Source organism: Poecilia reticulata, chromosome 19, assembly GCF_904066995.2.
Source record: "Poecilia reticulata chromosome 19, P_reticulata-male-v2, whole genome shotgun sequence".
Lineage (NCBI taxonomy): Eukaryota > Metazoa > Chordata > Actinopteri > Cyprinodontiformes > Poeciliidae > Poecilia > Poecilia reticulata.
The window spans coordinates 15,968,722-15,987,865 of record NC_088848.1 but is presented as its reverse complement, the minus strand read 5'-3'; the positions used below and the strand labels follow the sequence as shown (position 1 = coordinate 15,987,865).

Below are 19,144 nucleotides of genomic sequence, written 5' to 3'. Positions count from 1 at the left end.
TAATTTATTCTGCGCAATGATCAGAACCAATACATTTCTATTAAGGTCAACTTTATTTGTATCTTAAAAAAACTTTAACAAATGTGCTGCACCACAATGATAAGCAAGAATAAAGAACAAGGACACAGAGCTTCTTAAAAATATTAAACCAAAAAGAAACTAATATTTGTCAGAACTACAGTTCTTGCAAATCTGTCTTAAACTGCTGCTCTTACTTGGTTTGACTCTTTTGCACAAATCTATTATTTCTGAAAACAAATAACCTAAAATGCTTCATCTTTTGCTTCAAGTATAAACCTAACTTAAAGAACATTAAATAAACTTTTGTGCTACACACTTTGATTAAGTGCAAGGCTGTTCAGTCTCTAGTTTCAATGAAGCATAATAATTCATCTACTAACATGTCACTTCAGTTCTAGATAAATAGAAGACAAAACTTACAAAACAGTCTCAAAAACTTGTCACTTTATTTTTGATTGCCATGAAAATGGTCAGTTTACTGGCTTTCTCTCCTCTACCCAGTCCTCTAAGTGGATTTCTCATCTCTCTTTCAGGATGAAAAAGGCTTAGACCTGAGTTGACAACAAATTCAATAAACAAAGAAACGTGAACAATCTACTGCACAGTTTTGGCATCCCACGTCGAGAAAACTCCCAACAGCGGTTGATAAATTTGGCCACACAAAACATTGATCATACTTATCAGATGTGCAAACTTGAGAGCGTAGTCAAACATTTCACAGCACTGGTAACAGAAGGTGTGCCCACGTTTTTATTTTTGACATCAAAATAATAAGTTGCAGCCCTTTTGAACACCTATATATGAAAAAAAGCATTTATAGCAAAATAAGGAAATAAACTGTCTTCTCTCCTTGATGAACTGTTAAGTACTTATCACGATGAAAATACTAATACTAAAAACATCACAACCAAAAGGTTTCTCTGTCTTGAGTCTTTAACTCTAACTCCTTCATACAAAGTTAACTACAATCACTAAAGCTTTGAAAAGGTAAAGTGTGAACATCCATGTGTTTTCTCAGATACGCTGGTCGTGAAAATCTCTGGCTGCAAACGCTACAAACAAACGGTTTCTCTCCTGTGTGTACACGCATGTGTCTCTTCAGATCTCCGTGCAAGGAAAACCCTTTACTGCAGACATGACAAACAAACTGCTTTTCTCCTGAATGGACTCTCATGTGATTTTCAAGATGATTCCTTTGAATAAACCTGCTTTTACAGACATCACAACCAAATGGCCTCTCCTCTGTGTGCAGCCTCACGTGTCGCTTCAACTGCGTCTCCTTCACAAAACACTTGCCGCAATTTCCACAGCTAAATTGTGCGTTGTGAATATCGAGGTGCCTTCTCAAATATACTTGTTGTGAAAATCCTTTACTGCAAACACTACAAGTAAACGGTTTCTCTCCCGTATGAACGCGCATGTGACTCTTTAGATCCCCTTGTCGCAGAAATCCTTTGCTGCAAACACTACAAATGTAGTGTTTCTCTCCTGTGTGAATAAGCATGTGTCTCTTTAGGATATTTTGTTGTGAAAAACCTTTATTGCAGACGCTACATACAAAAGGTCTCTCTTCAGTGTGGATCCACACGTGCTTTTTAAGGCTTTCCTTTACCTTAAATCTTGCACCGCAGACATCACAAGAAAACGCTTTTCCTCCAGAATGGAGCTTCATGTGAATGTTAAGATTTCTCTTGGCATGGAATCTCCTCCCACAGTCTTCGCAGGAGAATGGAGTCTCTCCAGTATGGACTCTCATGTGAGTCTGAAGAGAAGGCTTTTCTCTAAATCCCTTCCCACAAAGATCACACCTGTGTTCTCTCATTCCAGTGTGAATCATCAGGTGTAACTTAACGTTTGTCTTAAGTTTGAATCTTTTTCCACAAATGTTGCAACCAAATGGCTTCTCTCCTGTGTGCACTTCATGCTGAGGAGGCAGATTAGACGTCTTACCTTTTCCTTCAACCATCACCGTACTTTTATGGAAATAACCTACTGGATCTTGGCTCCAGTCTGGTTCTAATCCTCCACAGTCCTCTCCACCTGGTTCTGTTTCCCTCTGTTCAGTCGAGCTGCTGCTTAGAGCTTCTGTCTCTCTGATGTCTTCGGTTTTGATTTGAGGAAGTTTCTCTTCATCTTCAGTTTTCACAGTAAGCTGCTCTTCCTCCTGACTGATCCACAGTTCTTCGTCTTCCTCCTTTATGCGGAAGGTTTCTGGATCCCGATGGTCCAAACCGGGGCTCCAGTCCTGGGGAACCACTTTAATCACCAACATCTGATGGACTGAGAACATCACAACACAAAGGATCATCACTGACTGGCATATTGTCCTTACAAATTGTTATGTTTAAATTGATAATTAGTATAAGAACATTTTTAATCATTTACAAAGAAGATGTAAAGGCAGACGTCTAAAATCACGACTAATTGTAACTACTTAAAGGGAAATTCTAAAGCCTTCAATAATCAGAGTTTTGTCACACGACTGAAGCCATACTTTATCAACAGGAGGATCAATGTCTCTCTTGCTGAAAATCAAATATAAATGTTTTATCCATCATTTTTACTTAGAAATCATGGACTTATTTAAAGAAAGTTAGGAGGAGAGAAAGGAGATTATCAGCCCGGATCACCTTTGAGTCTCCACACAGATTAGATTTGGTATTATCGCTTTCTGGTGCCTGCAAAAACTTTGGAGCTTTCCGTTTAGAATGCTGGACCTGAGCAGAACTGCCATAAATGATTGACAACAGAAACACTGATGATGGGTCCACTCAGACTAATTAGCTCCATCAAGATTGCATATCAAACATAAGCCAAGGTCGGTTCCTCAGTTATAAATCATTCAGTTTTAATGTACATTAGAGTGGATTTGTGTGAGTATTACTAAGCTGATTGAGAGTCAGAGTTCTACCTCCTGGAACTGAATGCCTTACAGTAGGAACACCTTCATAAAGTGAGGGAAAACTCAAGCACCCAGGTGGGGGTTTGTTATTATCCTCGCACTGGCTTCAAACCTGGCTTTCAGGGCAACTCTGGAGTGAAAGACTACTAGAATTTGGCTTCTTTCTTCAAGCTGCAAATGAAGTCTAGTCAAACTGCCAGAAGGGGAAGCTAAAGATTAAGTCTTGGAACTCATCACTAAATACAAATCATCAACATACCAGTGGAAAACATACGAAAAGCAGGCTAGCAAATCTAAGGAGGGTTTAACATTATTGCAATAAAGATATTCCGATTGATCATTAAAAGTATGATCAAAGGGAAGATCTTGCATTTGTAAAAATCAAATGAAAATTTAAAGGTTTTTTTTATATACTCATTAGCCATTGTTCACTTTTGATGCCACCTTAGAGATGCGTCACTTCCTTCCAGAAGCAGAATTAAACTATTGTATTATTATTATTGGTTACAGAATGCCATGAGTTAAGGGGGCCCAAGGCTGTCAGCTGGCTTGAATTTACTTTTCATTCTGACGCTTCCAGCAGTCAGATTTTCAGTCAGATATAATCAGCTTCAATCCAGACAATCAAATGTGAGTCACTTACTGAGATCTTTGTCGTCTTGCGTTTCCTCCTCCAGTTCTGATGTGGATGCTGCAGGTACAGGTGGCTCCAAGCTGAACCCTGCAGGCTCATCTGCTTCAGTCTTCTTCAGCTCAGACATCCTCACTCCACTTGACTTCTCCTTTTAACAGTCTTTGTCTGTAACCTTCACATTTTTAAGTAGATCAAGGTTTCAGCCATCCGGCCTTCGTATTGTGTTTTTACACTGCCTGAAACTGGAATAAGACACAAATCAACCACTGATCAAATAAAGTGGGTTAACATTAATTGTAAACCGTAGCAGAGCTGAAGCGATGCTGCAGAGCAGAGAGTCTGATACCTTGGTCGGTACTTCTGGGTCCACTCTGTCCCATATGCAGCTTTAAAACATCAGCTTTAAATACTTCATCATTAAAAACACTGGTTAAGTCTCTGGTATCAACTACTTTAGCTCCACATAGTAATCCATTCACTCTTCTAATGAAGGCTAATTACGTTCCGAACAGCGAGCTAATGCTAGAAATAATCGCATCGACCCAACAGATCCGTAAGAAAAATATTCTCTAAGACTGTCAAGAAAAGACTGGCATATTAATTACACACAACCTTTAGGACGTTTTACTATCAGGACTTAGCAACTAAGGCTAACATGACAACAGACGGTTACGTTCTGAACTGGAAAACCTCTTCCGCTATCAACTATCAGCTTTTCAAAATAAAACAATTTATATGAAAACGGGACACCTTTCTACCCAGTTTTCATTTTGCTATGCTTAGGACGGTTGGTTGGTTTATTCTACAAAACAAATAATTGTATTGGACTTATTTATATACTACCAAAATCCCCAAAAGCTTTATCTTCAGAAATGTTAGAGGAAAATGCAGCTGAAGTGAATAAATGCAGGAACCAAACAATCTTTTTCAAATAAGCAATTGAAGGACTTACATGACCGAACCATCACCCTAATTGGTAACCTACTTAAGGAGTAGTTTAAAGAAATAACACAAAAAGGATCATCAGGAGCCAGGGAGAATATATTTTTAGTCAGTGACTGAATGTAGTTGAAGCCTCAGTGTTTCCCCTCATATTAGGAAGATACCCAATACGCACCTGGTTGAGGAGGACTAATTAATAGGTAAGTGAAACATACATCATTTTAATGCTTGAATAAATAAATGCAATAAGTACATTTTATTTTTTAAATGTTTTTATAAACAATGCACAAAATGCAGTAAATACAGAATGAATTGGAGATTGTTTTAGGGATTTTCTGTCATATGCAAAAACAGCATCAAAACAGATGTGAGAAGTAAAACAAAGCCAGACATTTATACTGACTCAAATAAATGCTTGGTCAATGTAATGATTGTTGTCATTAAATAACACAAACACCATGATTCCTTTAACGGTCAGTGTCTCATCTCCCACAATACATGGACACTCGGAGTCCGATATGCTGAATATCTTAAGTCTATGTTCACACAGCAGACACATGCGACCTAAATCCGATTTTTTTGTTTTGTCAATATGCGACCCAGATCTGATTTTTTTCACAGCATGCTGAACGGTCCAATTCCAATCTTTTCAGCCAATTAAAAAAAAAAATCTCATTTGTGAAACTTGACACATTTTATTTGACTTTTATAAAATTGACATGCATTATAATTCTGCATCAGAGGAAGCCAGATGGCTGTAAATCCATACATAAACATTGGCTGAAGAAAGCAGCGCTGACACTTTGGTCAGCTGTGTTACTTTGGTGCCAAACGGTAAATAGTGCGCTGCCGTGCAACATGTATTGCAACTTCTCTGCACGCAGGTCACTTTGGAGCCATAAATCTTTTACATAGACGTCCGACTGGAGTTGCATTTAATTCGTATAAAAACCAATGAAAAAAATAATTGGATTTCAGTGAAAAAAATAAAATGGATCAAGACCTGCTGTGTGCACATAGCCTTGTTGGTATGCAAAATGTGCATTCATGACACTTGTAATATATTGGTCAACAATTATTGCACTCCAAAAGTAATTTGGATAAGAATATTGCACATATATAATTGCAATTTACTGTACAGCCCAATTGGAGATGATGTCGAGTTGTAAAATAATGAAATTTAAAGCAGAAAGAGTTGCACTCAGGACCAAATGTAATGTTTCAACGTTTTATTTATTTTTTCAATTATTTTAATTAAATGTGATAACGTGGAGATCAGGTAGTCATAAATTATTCAGAAAAATACTGACAGATTAGCTGACAACTATGATGTTTAGTTAAGAGTCTTTATGAAGACCCATGTGCCTCTTCATATCTCCAAGCTGTGAAAATCCTTTACTGCAAACCGTGCACACAAACGGCTTCTCCCCTGAATGCACCCGCATGTGATTTTCAAGTTGACACTTTTGATAAAATCTACTTTTACAGAAGTTGCAACCATACGGCCTCTCCTCTGAGTGGACTCTCACATGTCGCTCTAACTGGATTTCTTTCACGAAACGTTTACTGCAATCACTGCAGCTAAATGGCGCCGTGTGGACTTCCATGTGGCTTTTCAGGTTATGCTTCAATGAAAATCCTTTACTGCAAACATTACAAACAAACTGCTTCTCCCCCGTGTGAACACGCATGTGTCTGTTCAATGTGTTTTGCAGTGAAAAGTCTTTATTGCAAACCCTACAAACAAACGGTCTCTCTGCAGTGTGGATCCTCATGTGCTTTTTTATATTTTCCTTTCTTTTAAATCTTGTACCACAAATATCACACGAAAAAGGTTTTTCTGCTGAGTGGACCTTCATGTGAGTTTTCAGATATGTTTTAGCATGAAAGCCTTTACCACAAACATTGCAGGAAAATGGTTTCTCTCCAGTGTGTATTCTCATGTGTGTCTGAACGAAACTCTTTTCTTTAAATCCCTTACCGCAAAGATCACAGGTATGTTCTCTCTCTGCAGTGTGAGTCATCATGTGTAATTTAACATGAGCGTTGCGCTTGAAAGTTTTTCCACAAACGTGGCAGCAAAATGGCTTCTCTTCGGTTTGAACGCCATTTACAGCCGACTTAGATGTCCTAACTCTTTTGTGAGAAGTTGTCTTAGTTTGCGGAGAAGAGCATGCTGGATCTTGGCTCCTCTCCAGTTCTAATCCTCCACTGTCCTCTTCATGAGGTTCCGTTTCCGTCTTTTCATCTGAGCTGCTGGTTGGAGATTCCGTCTCTCTTACGTCATCTGCTTTGATCTCATAAAGTTCGGGTTTCTCTTCATCTTCAATCTTGACAGTAAGCTGCTCTTCCTCGTGACCGATCCACGGTTGCTCTTCCTCCTCCTTTATGCGAGCGTCATCTGGATCCTGCTGGTTCAAACTGAGGCTCCAGTCATGGGGAACCACTTTAATCACAAACATCTGATGGACTGGAAACATCAAAACATGAATGTATATTAAATGCTTGTTAACCATTTTTAAAACATTATTCCTTTACATAAATTGATGATAGCCATAATCTATTTTTACATGAAAAAAAAACATACAAATTGTTCAGATGATATTCAACAGTTGGCGTATGTATCATATTTTGAAGGCGTCACTAAGGGCTGATACTGGCCATTTTGGTTAACTAGGAGAGATTATGGCCCATTGCTCACTATCAGAGATATGTCTACACTACCTCAAAGAAGACAAAAAGGAGACAGTGCCAATAAACAATATTTAGAACCCTTCCCTCGTCCATTAGCAAAACAGGCATGGCTTAATGGTCTGTCTGCCATTTTCTGGGGAATATTCAGATATCAGCAAACTTATTGTTATTTCATCAAAATTTATGTTATCCTCATAACCACGAGGAAATACAAAAATATAAATCAGGTGACTTTGTGTAAACATATCAGATACAATGATATCAGACTTGATCTTGACTGTCTTTTTCAATCATTCAAAACTGGGATACAGTTCTGCTGTTTCCGATTAATCTTAATTACTGACTTAATTACGGTATAGGAGCAGTAAACGGCATTGAGAGGACACAAACTACAAATAATAAAGGGCCTTCTCTGAAGAAAAAGTATTTTTCACTTGATTTGACGTCTCCTTACACTCAACTGCCTCCTATTTACACACAGGTGTGCCTTTTATGAGTTCAACATGCAGGTCAAAGGGACAGTCGCAGTCTTTTAAAGGCAGGAGGGTATTAATGAAAGAGTAAATAATAGGTTCTCCCAAAATAAAAAAAATATATATTTATATATTATTGTTGACTTTTTTGTATGTTTGTGTGTGTAAAACTCTTCAAAGCCCTGCAGTGATTCTAAAACTTGCCAATTTCCTCCAACTCGGCAACAACTGTGTCACTCACTGAGATCTTTGTGGTCTTGTTTCTGCTCCAGTTCTGATGGGGATGCTGCAGGTGTGAGGGGCTCCAAGCTTCCAGGTTCATCTGCTTCCACCTTCATCATTTCAGACATCCTCACTCGTCTTAGACGTCACGATCCTTGTTTACAACCTTCACATGTCCTAGCAGGTCAAGGTTTCAGCCATGAATCATCAAAAATGATGCAGCACCTGATCTAACAAAGGATGTCAGCAGAAAAGGTGAACCTTGGCACGGCTGAAGCGACGCTGAGCAGAGTCTGATGATGCCTCAAGTCAGTAGTTCTGGCTTCACTCTGAAATGTCTCCAGTCTCTCTGTTCTATGATGAACATCAACCGATTAACTCACTTCTGTTAGCTTCTTTAGCTCCACGGCGGCTAACAGCCCATTCACTCTGCTAATGAAGGCTAACTGCGTTCTGTACAGAAAACGTCGGCTTCAAATAAATCACATAATGTAGAAGCAAAATCCTCAAAATGATTATATAGTACACACACTGAGATATAACATGTTTAACCTAAACTTTTTGTATTGGAACCCAGCTAGGCTGAGCTACCTATGCAGTGATATGATGCACAGCAAGACCGCCTCGTTTTTCTGTAATGAAAAAATAAATACGCCCATCCAGTGAGTGTGATTACACATGAGAGCATACTCAGGACAATACATCTAAAATCGCCGAACGCATATGGACAGCCACAAAGCGTAGCTAGAACCATTCTAGACTGCCCCACATCTGACGTGTACGGTGAATGCTGGGAGACGTTACCTGCATCCTGCTGGATCTCTGACCCAAACTTACTCATCTGGAAGCAGCACATAGGGCCCGTAATCTGAGCGGAACAAATCTGATGATCTTAAAAGGACAAAACGATTCGTTCAAACGCGTCAGTCTACCTGCAGACCGCAGGAGTCTCTCCACGGGGCGCACATGCGCAGTGGTTATGCCCACGCTGCTTGGGTTGGAGATTTTCAAAACAAAAGGATAACAATAGATTCAGAAGAAAAGAAAAACAACCTCTTCCCAGGTTCAATAAAAAGCCCTTACAAAGGGATGAGAATTAATTAACAAAATGATATTCTTCTATTCACATGAACCTTCTGCGTTTTCATGGCATAACACTTGACACAGAAAGTAATACTATTCAGGAAATTCCTGATTATAGGTTGCTTTTATACTTTTGGTGGCATTCATTAACTCTGTATGGTAACGCTACCCGAAATAAACATATTCTGTATGTAAAGCTTGTAAAAGGCTACGTTCACACAACAGGCGAATTTTACTTCATTCTTTTTAATTATGCCACAAGGCAATCCTAAATAATTAATACTTATTTGTGTGTGTGTGTGTGTGTGTGTGTGTGTGTGTGTGTGTGTGTGTGTGTGTGTGTGTGTGTGTGTATTACATGGAACTGAGTCTCCATTATTTTATTATAAATAAATCTGAAAAATACATATTAAAGTGTACTGTGATAAAAATTAATTGATCTAAAACAACGCATTTCTTAAGGAACATCGAGAGGTAGCTTTCCCACAGTGTCATAAACTCAAGGTAGTCCCTTAAAGCACTACAGCCTGAACTTTTAAAAACTTCAATATCGAAAACATTAATTCAGTCTCTGCTATTTTAGCTAAAAGTCCATTCATGTTGTTTATAAAAACTAATGACATTCTGTGCAGCAAACTACCGACAGAAATAACAAAATAATCGTTAAATGGAGAATCTGAGAGGCCTCTAATGTCTAATGTAACCACAGCTACTTCTACATCCGCTTCCTCTTTCAACCTTTCAGAACAAAGCGCACAAATGGGAATATAATTTCACTTTGTTTTCATGGCGCTAATTAAAAAGACTAACCTCAGGGCACTTACTGAATAAACATGAAATTAAATTACATTTATTATAAAAAGAAGACAATGCTGAATGTACACACATTTTGAATATTATTTATACACAGGCATAACAGTTATTTTTTTTAAACAAACCTTTTCAGGAAAGCACATAATTTTGAATTAGGCAACAGGAAAACGTGTTTCTTCTATAAAGAGGAAAATGGGAAGGACGGCTGTAGTGATCAAGTTCTGCCAAGATGCTAACATCAGTATCTTGGCAGAAGATACTGATGTATCTTCTGCATCAGTAGTCAGAAAGTAGTCTTTCTGACTACTTTGCAGGAGTCAGAAAGACATGATGTTCAGGACAAAGTGAAACTATTTATTTCAGAGCTCACCTGATTCTAGCGCCATTACATTTACATGTGCATCTAAACTACACCCAGTATCTGAAAACAGAAGTTCATATGTACATCAGTGAGGAGCTGTAATTACTGACAGTTGGCCAGTTGCTGCCACCTTGAGATTTTGTTGTGAGGAGCTTGGTGATTCCAGGAGCAGGTAGAAAAAATAAATAAAAAAGAATCCTGTTAATATTTACACATAGGATTGAATAAACTTTAAAAACTGCTCAAATAAAAATAACATCAATCAGTGTCCTCCCTTCATCCCCACTATTTATGGCAAACTTTTGAAGAAGTTGACTGATGACTTTATGGTCATTTTTAATTTAGCCCCAGGTTTGTTAAAGCTGGAGAATATTTCACACCTGCTGTTCAGTGTGGTTCATGGACTGGGAAATGATTGTTAAAAGGTGCTGGACATAATAAAAGCTCTGAGTCCTTAAAAAGGCATGGGCACTTTGCTTAAAGTGTTATTTACAAAGATCAGAACCAAAGGCGCTATCTTATTTGTGGTTAAACGTTTGATTGATTGGAAGGCTCTTGTAGTTAAATTCACCACTTATCGGAACCAAAGGTTCCTGTTTCACTTTAATTGAAATGTCTCGAGATAGATAGATAGATAGATAGATAGATAGATAGATAGATAGATAGATAGATAGATAGATAGATAGATAGATAGATAGATAGATAGATAGATAGATAGATAGATAGATAGATAGATAGATAGATAGATAGATAGACCATTGATCTTTTTAGATTTCCAGTTTGTGAAATGCACCGTAGTAGAAACTACATATCATGTGAATTTCAAGATATGTTTGTTGATTTCATCTGAATTTACACATATTACAATAAAATTATTGCTCCCCTGGAAGGAGTTGCACAGGTAGATTTATCTTTATTTCCCCCACCCAAACATTCACTACACCTGAATCATGCGGTGTGAGCCTCCATGTGTCTTTTCAGATTTTGTTGTTGCGTAAATCCTTTATTACAAACACCACAAACAAACGGTTTCTCTCCCGTATGAACACGCATGTGGCTTTTTAAATAATCTTGTCGTGAAAAGCCTTTACTACAAAAACTACAAACAAACGGTTTCTCCCCAGTGTGAACGCGAATGTGAATCTTAAGATTCCTTTGCAGTGAAAATCCTTTACCACAGATGCTGCAAAGAAATGGCTGCTCGCCTGTATGTATATGCATGTGAATTTTTAGATTGCGCTGCTGCGAAAATTCTTTATTACAAACGCTACAGACAAACGGTTTTTCCCCCGTGTGAACACTCATGTGACTTTTGAGACGATTTTGTTGAGAAAATCCTTTACTACAAATGCTGCAAGTGAATGGTTTCTCACCTGAGTGAACACGCATGTGTGTCTTTAGATTCTGTTTTAGTGCAAATTCTTTGCTACACACCCCACAAATAAATTGTTTTTCTCCCGTATGAACACGAATGTGACTCTTTAGATGATCTTGTCTTGAAAACTCCTTACTACAAATATTGCAGGTGAAAGGTTTCTCTCCGGTGTGAACGCGCATGTGCGTCTTTAGATTTGATTTCAGTGAAAATCCCCTACTACAAAACCCACACACAAACTGTTTCTCTCCTGTGTGAACACCCATGTGAGTCTTCAGATGTTCTTCTTGGGAAAATCTTTTACTGCAAACAGCACAAGAAAATGGCTTCTTTGCAGTGTGAATCAACCACACGTGGTTTTTGAGAGATTTCTCTCTTTTAAATCTTGTACCACAGACATCACAGGAAAATGGTTTTTCTCCTGAATGGACTGCCAGGTGGTTCTTAAGAATGGTCTTTCTATGAAATGTCCTACCACAATCATCACAGGCAAATGGTCTCTCACCAGTGTGAAGCCTCATATGTATCTGAAGGTAGCTCTTTTTTTTAAATACTTTCCCACAAAGATCACAGCCATGTTCTTCACTTCCTGTGTGTGTCATAATGTGCACTTTAACATGGGACTTCTTTTTGAATCTTTCACCACAGACATTGCACCCAAATGGCTTCTCTCCAGCGTGAACTCCAACCTGTCCTGTGAATTTTGAATGCAGTTTAGATCTTTTACCTCTATTGAGAATCGTTGTCTTGTTCTTTTGAGAACAGGCTGGATCCAGGTTTCTGTGTGGTTCTGGTTCTATGCTGTCCTCTCCATCTAGTTCTATTTCTATCTGTTCAGTTGAGCCACTGGTTGAAGCTTCGGTCTCTCTGTTGTCTTCAGCTTTGATTTCATTAGGCTTTGATAATCGAGGTTTCTTTTCATCTTCACTCTTCACAGTAGGCTGCTCTTCCTTATGACTGATCCTCAGTTCCTCATCTTCCTCCTTTATGTGGGGGTGTTCTGGGTCCTGCTGGTCTAAACTGGAGCTCCAGTCTGGGAGGACCTCTTCTTTAATCACCAACTTGTGGTAGTCTGCAAAAATTGGCATATAAAAATTGAGGCAAAAGCTCCAGAGCTCTACATATCCATAATGAATAATTATTAATCACTGAATGATAACAGTGCCATATAAAAGCAGCTTTTTTGACCTTATTACACCAATAAAAACCAGAAGAGATGACACTAGAAACTGTTTCAATCTACCTTCATGTTCTGTAGTAAAACTAAAATATCTGGACTTTAGAACAAAGAATATGTTTGTAAACATCCGCCCTTTTACTAATGATCTGGACCGGCCGAAAAGTGAATGTAGCACAACACTGTTGACCCAATTACAGTACAGAATGGAGAATGGGCTGCTGTGGAAATGAAGCTGGCATTATCCAAGTGTTGTATCCATGCCTGGACGTATAGAAATTGAAGGAAAGCAGGCAACTGAAAAAGTACAGAGTCATATAAGCATTCATTTCTAGGTCAGAGACAACACAAACAAATATTCAGGAAAAATGATTGCTACTAATTGAAAAAAAATAAAGAGAAGAATCAAATCCAATGTGTGGCAAACATTCATGAGGCTTAATTAGAAATTATTCCACAATCCTTGAAGAAAAGCAGAGCAAGCTTAATGTAGGGTTAGTCAGAGACTAATTTAATTAATAAACTGAATAATTATAGAAACAGACTAATAGGCAGAAGCAGTTGCTACAATGACCTCCCTCCACGGTGCCTAACTCTACACAAACCAATGTGTCACTTACTGAGATTTTTGCCGTCCTGTGTTTCCTCCAGGTCTGATGTGGATGCTGCAGGTGTGGGGGTCTCTAAACTGAACCCAGGTTCATCTGCTTCAACCTTCATCATCTCAAAAATCCTCGCTCCACCTGGGATTCTCCTTTTCACAATCCTTGTCTTTAACCTTCACATGTTCTAGAGTAGATCAAGGTTTCGGTCATATAAGCCGTGTCTTCTATATTCCTGCTGCCTGAAACTGGAGTCAAACATAAATCAGCCTGTCGCAGAGCTGAAGCGATCCTCCAGTGCAGAGTCTGATACCTTGATCAATAGATCTGGGTGTCCCCAGTCTCTCGGTCTTCAGCTGGACAACAACGTTAGGGGTGGTGTCCACAGACGACGTGGTCCTCCCCGCACAGTCTCACAAATTCAGCGTGTAGACTTGTCTTAAATAACTGAACTGTAAACTATTAACATGCATCAACCTCGAAAACACTGATTCTGTTCTTCAGATGAAAGTCTGATCATGTTGCTAATAAAGGCCAATTACATTCTGTGGCGCAAATTTCGTCTAGAAATAATCACAACCATCCAAAACAGATATCCAGAAGTAATATATTCCCGAAGACGGGTAATAAATTTATTATTAAACCCTTGTTTTACACAAACTTCAAGACGTTTATCTCTCGGTTCTTAGCCTGTTAAGCTAATATTGCTACATCCGGTTGTTACTTCCAGAATGACCAATGAACAAGACGGAAAGCTCCGACAGGAAGTAGCACGTCCGTTACTCACCATTAGCTTTTCAAAATAATAAAGTTTAAACGCAACAAAACTCCATCCTCCATCTATCCATTTTCTTTACATCCTTGTCCCTTAGTGGGGTCGGGAGGGGTGCTGGTGCCTATCTCCAGCTAACGTTCTGGGCGAGAGGCGGGGTCGCAACAAAACTCATTTAACGGATATTAAAAGCAGGTCATTTATATCGTTCCAGTTTTCAGTTCACAAGAACTGTGTTTTCTCCTATAATTTTATAATGGAATGTTAGTTACTAAATGCTTACATTTTTTAGATAAACTGTTGTTTAGATGGTTTGAGAAGATGATTTTTATTTAAAATAAAAAGTGAAACTCGTTGATAGGAAACCATAAGAACAAAATAATATATTACTTTCTTTTCTAATTAAATGTTGAGCAGATTTGGCTCTCAAATTGGAAAAGAGTTTTCATTTTGGCTGCTAGACATTAGTTTGACTATTCTATTGTAAATTATAAATAAAAAAATCAGTAATTCAGCTTACTTTGTAGTTACAACACAAATTCACAAAAATCTAATCTCATGCAAGTGTATTGAGGGTTTATGCATGCTACTTTACCAGACAAAATGCATTACTTATATTCATATCACACAAGAAAATTCAACACTACTGCAGAAGCGTTCTTAGTACATGCAAGTCTTTAATTTACTGTGGAAATTAGATGATAATGTAAAGACATCAGGGTGAAATCCACAGTTACTGCAGTGTGGAGACAGTTGGTGAAACATCAGAAATGAAAACAGAGGTTTGAACATAAAAGCAGAGTAGAATGACTATAATCTCTGAAGAGTATTGACAAAACGTTCAACTACAAATAGTTCCTCTCGTGTGAACACGCATGTGTCTCTTTAGTCGATCTGTCAGTGAAAATGCTTTATTGCAAACACTACAAATATACCGTTTCTCTCCAGTATGGACTTTCATGTGTTTTTCAAGATGACACTTTTGGATAAATCTGCTTTCACAGACTTCGCAGCCAAATGGCCGCTCCACCGTGTGGAGTTTCACATGTCGCTGTAGCTGGATTTCATTTGTAAAACATTTATTACAGTCACTACAGCTAAACGGTCCACTGTGAACTTTCATGTGCCTTTTAAGATGATGATGTTCTGAAAATCCTTTACTACAAACACTGCAAATAAACAGTTTCTCTCTTGTGTGGACCAGCATATGTCTGTCTAGATTATATTTGATTGAAAATCTTTTGCTGCAAACACTACAAACGAACCGTTTCTGTCCCGCGTGAACACGTAGATGTTTCTTTAAATTCTCCGGGAATGAAAACCCTTTATTGCAAGTATTACAAGTAAACTGTTTCTCTTCTGTATGAACAAGCAGGTGTTTCTTCAGTAACCAATGTTGATGAAAACCTTTACTACAATAACTACAAATGAGCGGCGTCTCTTCTGTGTGAACGTTCATGTGTCTCTTTAGAGTCTGCTGTAGTGAAAAGCCTCTACCACAAACTCTACAAATGAACTTCTTCCCTTCTTGATGAACACGCATGTGTCTTTTTAGATTCTCCTGTAAAGCGAATCCTTTACTGCAAATGCTGCAAATGAAAGGCTTCTCTCCGGTGTGAACACGCATGTGACTCTTTAATCGCATCTGTTGAGAAAATCCTTTACTGCAAACACTACAGACAAAGGGTCTGTCTGCAGTGTGGATCCACATGTGGCTTTTTAAATGATGCTTTCTTTTAAATCTAGTTTCACAAACATCACAGGAAAACGGTTTTTCTTCAGAGTGGACATTCAGGTTCTCGTTAAATAATTTATTTGCATGAAGCCTTCCGCAACTATCACAGGCAAATGGTCTTTCTCCTGGGTGAAGTGTCATGCGAGTCTGAAGAGAAGTTGTTTCTTCGCATCTTTTACGACAACGATCGGAGCCAAGCTCTCTCATTGCGGAGTCAAAAGTCTTCTGATTGAATCTTTCACAACAAGAATTGCAACTAAACGTTGCTTCTTTTACGCTAATCTCAGCAGCAAGTCTGGAACACAGTTTAATTCGTTTGCCCTTTTTGTGAAATGTCATCTTACTGTGTTGATAAGAACATAATGGATACGTGTTTCTGTCTGGTTCTGCTTCTTCAAAGTCTTCTTCAGGTTCTGTTTCCATTTGTTCAGCTGAGCTGCTGATTGAACCTCCAGTGTCTCTACTGTCCTCAGTTTGGTTGCAGTGAAGCTCTGCTAACTGAAGTTTCTCTTCATCTTCATCCTTCACGGAAAGCTGCTCTTCCTCATGACTGATCCACAGTTCGTCCTCTTCCTCCTTTATGAGTGCCTGGTCATGGGGAACCTCTTTTTTCTTCACCAACACTGAAAGACATATTGGATGTTAATTACTTGCAAGCAACAAAAAGTATGTAGATACAAAAGAGTCAGCACTTTATTCAAATCCAAACAATCATTCAAAATGTATAGCTGCTACTGTTGGTACTGGTGTTTAATGGGCACCAGTTAATGCAGCTTACAGCTGCCCCCAGATATTGGCAGGCGTTATTGGAGATCACACTATGCAGAACTGACCACTGGATGTCATCAAACGCCCCTACCTGACATTGCATGGAACAGATGCCTGTAAATATGACACCATATGTTTGCAGATAGTGGTATATACAACCATTTGAAAAAGCTGACGGCACAGAAAAATGTCAGAATCGTATTTTTTAATGTGTTAAATGTATATAATGGAGTCATTTCAACAAGAAAATAAAAGCTTAAGCTATGCATGCTCATTGCTTCAACTTTACATGTGTAAAGAGATCTGAAAGTTAAAGTGAGACCTCAACTTGTAAGGGGGAGCCCTAATAAAGCCTTTTTTTTTTTACCAAGAACAGTTTTGTTGTTTACAAAAACAGTATACATTTTCTTTTTTTTTTTAAATGACTTTTTTTTTTCAAAGAAGGCAGCAGAGCATAATCACAAAAACACTTAAAACACTGATTTAGAGAAACTTTCTGCTTTGGAAAATGTATAATATTGATTGATGGTAGTAGTCCTTAACCTCAGTAAAAATAAGTATTTAACCATATCTGATGTGAAAGCCCGGATCCGCCATAGAACAGGTAGCACTTACAAAAAGTGTGTTTGGAACTAATAATGAATGTTTTTTGTGTCACTTACTCAGATCTTTGTTGTCTTGTGTTTCCTCCTCCGGTTCTGATGTGGATGCTGCAGGTACAGGGCCCTCCAAGCTGGACCCTCCAGGTTCATCTGCTTCAACCTTCATCATCTCAGTCATCCTCACTCCACCTGGAATTCTCCTTTTCACAATCCTGTTTTGTAACCTTTAATTGTTCTACTAGGTCAAGGTTTCAGTATGAATCAAATCAGGCATAAAACATCATTAAATTAAATTAAAAAATGTAAAATGCAACAGAGCTGAACTGACGCTGCAGAGCAGAGTCTGATTCCTGGGTCAGTAGTTTTGAGCACACTCTGTAACTGTCTCATCTGGACAAGGTCAGAGGTGTCCACAGACACCTGTGACTGTGTGTTTTTGCTTTTTCACAAACTCCAAACGTGGACTCGTACTGCAGCATTAAACCATGTGCATTTTTAAGCGTCAACGTCGGAAACACAGATTCGGTTTCTGCTATTAGCTGCTTTAGCTCCATGGTGGCTAACAGACCATTCACTGAGCTAATGAAGGCTAATTACGTTCTGTTGGAAATGTCGGTTATAAATAATAACAATGATTAAATAAACACACTCAGAGGCGATATCCTAGTGGAGAATCTCAGGTGGAGAGCCTGACATTAATAACAGATAGACATTAAGACGTTTTTCTGTCGCCTTACCCTGTCAAGCTAACGTTGTGACATCTGCTTCCTTCCTCCTCATTGACCAGTGAATGATGAGTAATGTTCTAATTTCAGTATTAGCCTTTCAGGGAAAGAACACTTACAGAATACACAATTACTAAAAACTTACATTTATCACATCAACCATTATATATAACCATTATATATATACGCGGGTGGTCTGTTTCATCCTCTGAGCTCGGGTCCTCTACCAGAGGCCTGGGAGCTTGAGGGTTCTGCGCAGTATCTTGGCTGTGCCTAGAACTGCACATTTCTGGACTGAGATGTCTGATGTTGTTCCTGGGATCTGTTTAAGCCACTGCTCCAGTTTGGGGGTGACTGCCCCGAGGGCCCCGATGACCACAGGCACCACTGTGGTCTTCACCTTCCAGGTCTTTTCCAGTTCCTCCCTGAGGCCCTGGTATTTCTCCAATTTCTCATGCTCCTTTTTCCTGATGTTGTAGTCACTTGGTATTGCTACATCCACCACAACGGCTTTCCTCTGTTCTTTATCCACCACCACAATGTCCGGTTGGTTCGCCATTACCATCTTGTCTGTCTGGATCTGGAAGTCCCACAGGATCTTAGCTCGGTCATTCTCCACCACCTTTGGGGGTGTTCCCCACTTTGATCTTGGGGCTTCCAGTCCATATTCTGCACAGATGTTCCTGTACACTATGCCCGCCACTTGATTATGTCGTTCCATGTATGCTTTCCCTGCCAGCATCTTGCACCCTGCTATTATATGCTGGACTGTCTCAGGGGCCTCCTTGCACAACCTACACCTTGGGTCTTGTCTGGTGTGGTAGATCTGAGCCTCTATTGCTCTGGTCTATATATATATATATATATATATATATATATATATATATATATATATATATATATATATATATATATATATATATATATATATATATATATATATATATATATAACTTCCAATGAACGTCACAATTCAAACTTTAATTAAATACAATCAAAATTAGTCCAAACAGGGCCATGTCACATAAAACTACAATTGGTTAAGCACATAATCAAAAATATGAACAGATGATATATAATATTTCAAGTGGAAATATTATTTCCTATTTTACTAAAAATAGGAACATGAGATAAAATCATGCAGTCAGTGCTTTCAATGAAAGCCCTTAAACAAATTTCAGTGCAAGAATAACACTGAAATTTATTAACAGATAATCCTGAGAGCAATAATTAATTCTGTGCA

At 38.5% G+C, this 19,144-nt stretch overlaps 4 protein-coding genes and 1 long non-coding RNA gene across 15 annotated transcripts in view; 1 reads left to right on the top strand and 4 right to left on the bottom strand.

The window, feature by feature from the left end:
- The window catches only part of LOC145549073 (uncharacterized), a 138,820-nt gene that overhangs the window by 58,826 nt on the left and 60,850 nt on the right, over positions 1 to 19,144 (top strand). The gene's annotated exons all lie outside the window — the stretch shown is intronic.
- Positions 444 to 4,239, bottom strand: LOC103481786 (uncharacterized). The gene is made up of 3 exons (XM_008437544.3): positions 3,904 to 4,239; positions 3,567 to 3,799; positions 444 to 2,301 (listed from the first exon to the last, which is right to left on the bottom strand). The coding sequence occupies exons 2-3, from the start codon at positions 3,682 to 3,684 to the stop codon at positions 980 to 982; spliced, it is 1,440 nt and encodes a 479-aa protein (XP_008435766.1). The 5' UTR covers positions 3,685 to 3,799; positions 3,904 to 4,239; the 3' UTR covers positions 444 to 979.
- On the bottom strand, positions 5,714 to 8,885 carry LOC103481783 (uncharacterized). Of its 3 annotated transcripts, none has more exons than XM_008437534.3 (3): positions 8,150 to 8,885; positions 7,908 to 8,065; positions 5,714 to 6,969 (listed from the first exon to the last, which is right to left on the bottom strand). In XM_008437534.3, the coding sequence occupies exons 2-3, from the start codon at positions 8,014 to 8,016 to the stop codon at positions 5,837 to 5,839; spliced, it is 1,242 nt and encodes a 413-aa protein (XP_008435756.1). In that variant the 5' UTR covers positions 8,017 to 8,065; positions 8,150 to 8,885; the 3' UTR covers positions 5,714 to 5,836. The 3 variants fall into 3 exon arrangements, with proteins under 3 accessions (XP_008435756.1, XP_008435758.1, XP_081456568.1); XM_008437536.3 differs by having other exon boundaries at positions 7,908 to 8,054; XM_081600442.1 differs by having other exon boundaries at positions 7,908 to 8,885.
- LOC103481774 (uncharacterized) lies at positions 9,806 to 14,048 on the bottom strand. The gene is made up of 2 exons (XM_081600430.1): positions 13,318 to 14,048; positions 9,806 to 12,592 (listed from the first exon to the last, which is right to left on the bottom strand). Exons 1-2 carry the CDS (start codon positions 13,418 to 13,420, stop codon positions 11,094 to 11,096), a joined length of 1,602 nt encoding a protein of 533 aa, XP_081456556.1. The 5' UTR covers positions 13,421 to 14,048; the 3' UTR covers positions 9,806 to 11,093.
- On the bottom strand, positions 14,729 to 18,013 carry LOC103481775 (uncharacterized). 2 transcript variants are annotated; one of them, XM_008437522.2, is made up of 3 exons: positions 17,914 to 18,013; positions 17,237 to 17,376; positions 14,729 to 16,429 (listed from the first exon to the last, which is right to left on the bottom strand). In XM_008437522.2, the coding sequence occupies exons 2-3, from the start codon at positions 17,352 to 17,354 to the stop codon at positions 14,913 to 14,915; spliced, it is 1,635 nt and encodes a 544-aa protein (XP_008435744.1). In that variant the 5' UTR covers positions 17,355 to 17,376; positions 17,914 to 18,013; the 3' UTR covers positions 14,729 to 14,912. The 2 variants fall into 2 exon arrangements, with proteins under 2 accessions (XP_008435744.1, XP_008435742.1); XM_008437520.3 differs by having other exon boundaries at positions 17,237 to 17,979.

Bases quoted from the DNA above. Each gene is read 5' to 3' on its own strand.
- LOC103481775 (XM_008437522.2), bottom strand. From the start codon at position 17,354: ATGACTGAGATGATGAAGGTTGAAGCAGATGAACCTGGAGGGTCCAGC. The intron at 16,430-17,236 runs GTAAGTGACACA...TATGTCTTTCAG, and splicing joins ACAAGACAACAAAGATCTGA to TGTTGGTGAAGAAAAAAGAG.
- LOC103481774 (XM_081600430.1), bottom strand. From the start codon at position 13,420: ATGATGAAGGTTGAAGCAGATGAACCTGGGTTCAGTTTAGAGACCCCC. The intron at 12,593-13,317 runs GTAAGTGACACA...CAATTTTTGCAG, and splicing joins ACAGGACGGCAAAAATCTCA to ACTACCACAAGTTGGTGATT.
- LOC103481786 (XM_008437544.3), bottom strand. From the start codon at position 3,684: ATGTCTGAGCTGAAGAAGACTGAAGCAGATGAGCCTGCAGGGTTCAGC. The intron at 2,302-3,566 runs GTAAGTGACTCA...TGATGTTCTCAG, and splicing joins GCAAGACGACAAAGATCTCA to TCCATCAGATGTTGGTGATT.
- LOC103481783 (XM_081600442.1), bottom strand. From the start codon at position 8,016: ATGTCTGAAATGATGAAGGTGGAAGCAGATGAACCTGGAAGCTTGGAG. The intron at 6,970-7,907 runs GTGAGTGACACA...TGATGTTTCCAG, and splicing joins ACAAGACCACAAAGATCTCA to TCCATCAGATGTTTGTGATT.